The sequence below is a fragment of the Hipposideros armiger genome, unplaced genomic scaffold, assembly GCF_001890085.2.
Source record: "Hipposideros armiger isolate ML-2016 unplaced genomic scaffold, ASM189008v1 scaffold_283, whole genome shotgun sequence".
Taxonomy (NCBI): domain Eukaryota; kingdom Metazoa; phylum Chordata; class Mammalia; order Chiroptera; family Hipposideridae; genus Hipposideros; species Hipposideros armiger.
In genome coordinates this window covers 1,521,307-1,525,165 of record NW_017731633.1, presented here as the reverse complement: position 1 = coordinate 1,525,165, position 3,859 = coordinate 1,521,307, and the positions used below count along the sequence as shown (strand labels likewise).

The window sequence follows — 3,859 nt, the reverse complement described above, 5'->3', positions numbered from 1 at the left end:
TGGGAATAAAAAAATGACAATGAGGCTCTCATTTTGTTTAGTGGACACCATTTTCAAAAGTCGCAGTGTAGTCCTGAAGAATGGCAAAGCAAATTGTGCCATGAAAGATGGAATTATGTGCTTCAACACATCAAATTTGAAGAGCAGTTACCAGCACAAAATTGCTAACTTTATGCCGATACATGTTCACTCTGTTGGCTCACTGTGCTAATGTTGAATGTGTTTTCTCATTCATGGAAACCATGGAAAATATTCAATGGACAATCAATGGGAAAGGACAAAATCAGAAGTGACCACTGTAAAACTATATTACAAAGTAAATGGAACATAGACTGTAACTGCAAAGAATTTTATAAACAAATTCTGCAAAAAGAAGAAGCCATTAAGGAGAACCAAAGCATCAGGGACATATAATTAAAGAAAGAGGTGTGTCATTTAGATAACCTATCGTTTATTTCAGATATGTGAATGGTTTTTTTTTGTGTTAGAGAATACACATTTGGTGTTCAGGAGAAAGGGGCTGAGAGAGACTAGTGTGCAGAGGTACATGCCCCAGGGATGGTCCCTGTGGAGGGGAGGAGAAAGGGGACAGGTGGGGCAGAGGGAGAACTGAACTGCAATGCAACCCAGTGACAGCCTCCTCCAGGCCTTCGGGGAGCTCCAGAGCTAGAACAGCCCTGCCGAGTGGTCCCCATTTGTGCCAGGATGGCTGGTCCCTTATTCCAGGTGGGCGTCCCTGAGAAGAGATGTGTCCTCTGGCACGGTGCTCTGCACATGAGCCCATTGGTTACTGCTTTGATGCCCCACAACACCCCTGTAAGTTCAGTTTATTGTGTCCATGTGACAGAGAGGAGACTGAGAAGTAAAGTGACTTGCTCAAACTCATGCTCATAATTGGTGACAGGGCTGAAATTTGAGCCCGGTTCTGCCCATCACCACACCAATGGGACTTCCATACACATGTCCCTGATGTCTCCCTTCCCTGAGAAGCTCTGGGTCACCGGAGCTGGGTGTCGTCATTTGCAGAGCTTGATCTCTGCATACTCAGTGGTGCTGGTGGTTCTGGTGGCTTGGAAACTGAGGGTGGCATAATGGAGTTCATGCTCCTCCTCCTCCAAGGTGGGGTCAGCCACAGGTGGGGAAGGGGGGTCTAAGGGACTGCTTGTTGGACACTCATGCTGGTAAACCTGAGTGGAGGAGAAAAAAGGGGTTCAAATTAGGATAATGGGGGCTGGAAGATAGCAAGGAGGGCCCACAAGCAAACCTGGAAACTGAGCACTTATTTTTTTCATCTATTCATCCCACAAACATTGACTGAGCCCCTGTTCATTCATTCAAAAAATATTTGAGAGTAATAATGCCTGGCCCTTGGTAATCAATTGCCAGTCTCCTAGGTCCATCACAGTAATCTACTAGGGAGACACTATTGTCCTCATGTATCAAGGCTGAGAAACTGAGACTAAGTAAATATCCCAAAATCACACATTTAGTTGTTGGTAGGGCCAAGATTCATGCCCAGGTCTCTTTGACTCCAGTGCCTGCTGCCGTATGGAGCAGCTCCCCTGTGCCAGGCCCTGGATATTCACTGGGGAACAAAGCAGACACTATCTCTGATCTCCTGCCAGTTTGCAGTGGGGGAAGCATAAGTTAAGGCAGTAGTCAATTATATTACTATCTAATTGCAAATTGTAATAGGATGCACAGGAATGGTATGAGAAGGACAGGAATTTGCTCAGACCTGAACTGCCCTCAGGAGCCACTCATTATTTCATAGGTTCAGGCAAATATAATTGTGAAATTGTGTTATGAACCCTACAATCAAAGGATATTGTACAGTAAAGGGTTAACCTTGCCCAGAGGAAAGTTTGACCCTTTGTCCCCAGCACCTGGGATGGAACCTCTAAATCCTTGAAATGTCCTGCCTGACAAGAGTGTCTTTGTTCACATGGGACCTTGGGCCACACCAGGTAGTCTGTGTGATCAAGGGTGGGGGCCTTGAGTCACAATATCAGCTTGACCTTTGCAGGGGATGGAGACTGAATTCCACTACATGAGCGGTCAGCCATTCCTATATGACTGACCTCCCAATAAAAACTCTGGACACCAAGGCTCTGGTGAGCTTCTCTGGTGTTGTCATACATTGCTGGGAAAAGTAAGTGCTGTGCGTGTGACTCTACCAGGGGAGACCATGGAAGCTGGTGCCTGGCCTCTCCTGGACCCTGCACCATTCGCCTCTTCCCTTGGCTGATTTTAATCCCTATCCTTTGGCTGTAATGAATTATAACCATGAGTAGAACAACTTTTCTGAGTTCTGTGAGTCCTTCTGGGGAGTTATTAAACCCGAGTGTGTCTTGGGGACCCCTGAATTTGTGGTAGACAATTATTTGGGGGAGATCCTTCTGGCATCCTGTGTTGGGGAGGGGGAGGGGGAGGATGAGTAGGGAGAGTCCAGTTGGACCTGAACACATTCAGTAAAATGGCTAGGCCGTGGTGGCCCTTTGCTCTGCGAGAGGAGATGGAGAGCAGAGGGGACGGTGACTCCGGGGTCACTGGCTTGGGTGACTGAGTTGATGGCAAACCGAGTGCAAAAGACTATTTAGGGTATTATGATCATCTTAAGTCATCAAGAGGGATGTGGCCATGGCCATCCTGGGGAGGTGGCCAAATGGGGCCCCCAATGGACAGAGGGCCCATCACTCACCCAGGAGCTGGGAACGCTGCGTGGAGGTGCCTTCTTCCTGCAAGTCTTCATCCTGAAGGGGAGACCAGGACCTTTCAGCAGCCTGCCTGGCTCAGAGCTTTTAGTGTGACTACTGTCCCCCTACTACAGAAACTAGGAGGGCTGACCAAGGCAAGGAGATGGGGGACATACCTAGCCTGATGACTTTCATAATAAGAACGGATTCCCTTCATGCATGGTTGGGATCCGGGTGGGAACAGACCCTGTTCTGATTCTCAGCCCCAAGGCCCAATTCTTGCAACCTCAGCACCATCCAGATTCCTCCAGGTGGGGCTGTCTGGGATCCCAGGACCCCTCGCCACCCCCCTGCACTCGCCCTCCCTCCCGAGGATGACACTCACCTAAAGAAGAGGTAGACAAATAGACTGAGCAGGCCAGCAACACCAGCTCCCCAGCCAGCCCCCAGAAGGAATCTTTCCCCAGGCTTGAGGTTCCCTGCAGATGAGTGAGGTTGAGGGTGACTCCCCTCCAAACCCCAGAACCCTGTGCCCCCTCCCCCCACGGAAGTTGAGCTTTCATGTCCTTCAGCCTCCAACCAGCTAGAGTTGGACTCTGTCCCTCACCCCTTCCTGATCAGGCCCCAGCCCCTCGCCCAGCTTCATCTCCTTTCTCCCAAAGCCTCTGTCCCCAGCAGACCCCCTGACCTGGCAGCAGCAGGACAGTGGCGCTCTGAGCCCCGTGGACATTTCCAGCCTCGCAGCTGAGCCTGAGGCTGGAGCTGAGCCCCTTGCTGAGGCTCAGGGAGCTATTGGTCCAGGGACCTGCTGAGCTGAAGGTGACCTTGAAGGAGGTGTTGTTGAGGCTCCCCTCCAGCAGCCTCTCTCCCAGCTGCCAGTGCACGGAGGGGGCCGGCTGGGCTCGGGAGGAGCAGCTGCAGTACAGCCCCTCTTCCTCCCAGGAGCAGGAGGGTCCCAGCAGCTGTGGAGGATCTGTGGGAGAGAGAAGGGTCAAGCGGTGCCTTGCCCCTCCCCAGCACCAGGTGTCCTTCCCCCAGGTGCCCCCATCCCTCCACTCACAGTGCACAGAGAGGTGCAGGGAGATGCTCAGGGAGCCCCGTGGGTGCTGAGCTCGGCAGGTAAATTCGCCTTCATGCTCCGACTCCACCCGGGGCAGCTCCAG

General features: G+C 51.4%; 1 protein-coding gene across 1 annotated transcript in view; it reads right to left on the bottom strand.

Moving 5' to 3' along the window:
• Positions 1-513: 513 nt before the first annotated feature.
• SIGLEC11 (sialic acid binding Ig like lectin 11) overlaps positions 514-3,859 on the bottom strand; it is an 8,669-nt gene continuing 5,323 nt past the window's right edge. Inside the window, exons 3-7 of the mRNA XM_019658162.1 lie at positions 3,757-3,853; positions 3,385-3,669; positions 3,082-3,175; positions 2,702-2,753; positions 514-1,187 (exon numbers count right to left, since the gene is read on the bottom strand). Coding sequence (XP_019513707.1) covers positions 1,017-1,187; positions 2,702-2,753; positions 3,082-3,175; positions 3,385-3,669; positions 3,757-3,853 — 699 coding nt within the window. The 3' untranslated portion in view covers positions 514-1,016. The remainder of the gene's footprint in view (positions 1,188-2,701; positions 2,754-3,081; positions 3,176-3,384; positions 3,670-3,756; positions 3,854-3,859) is intronic.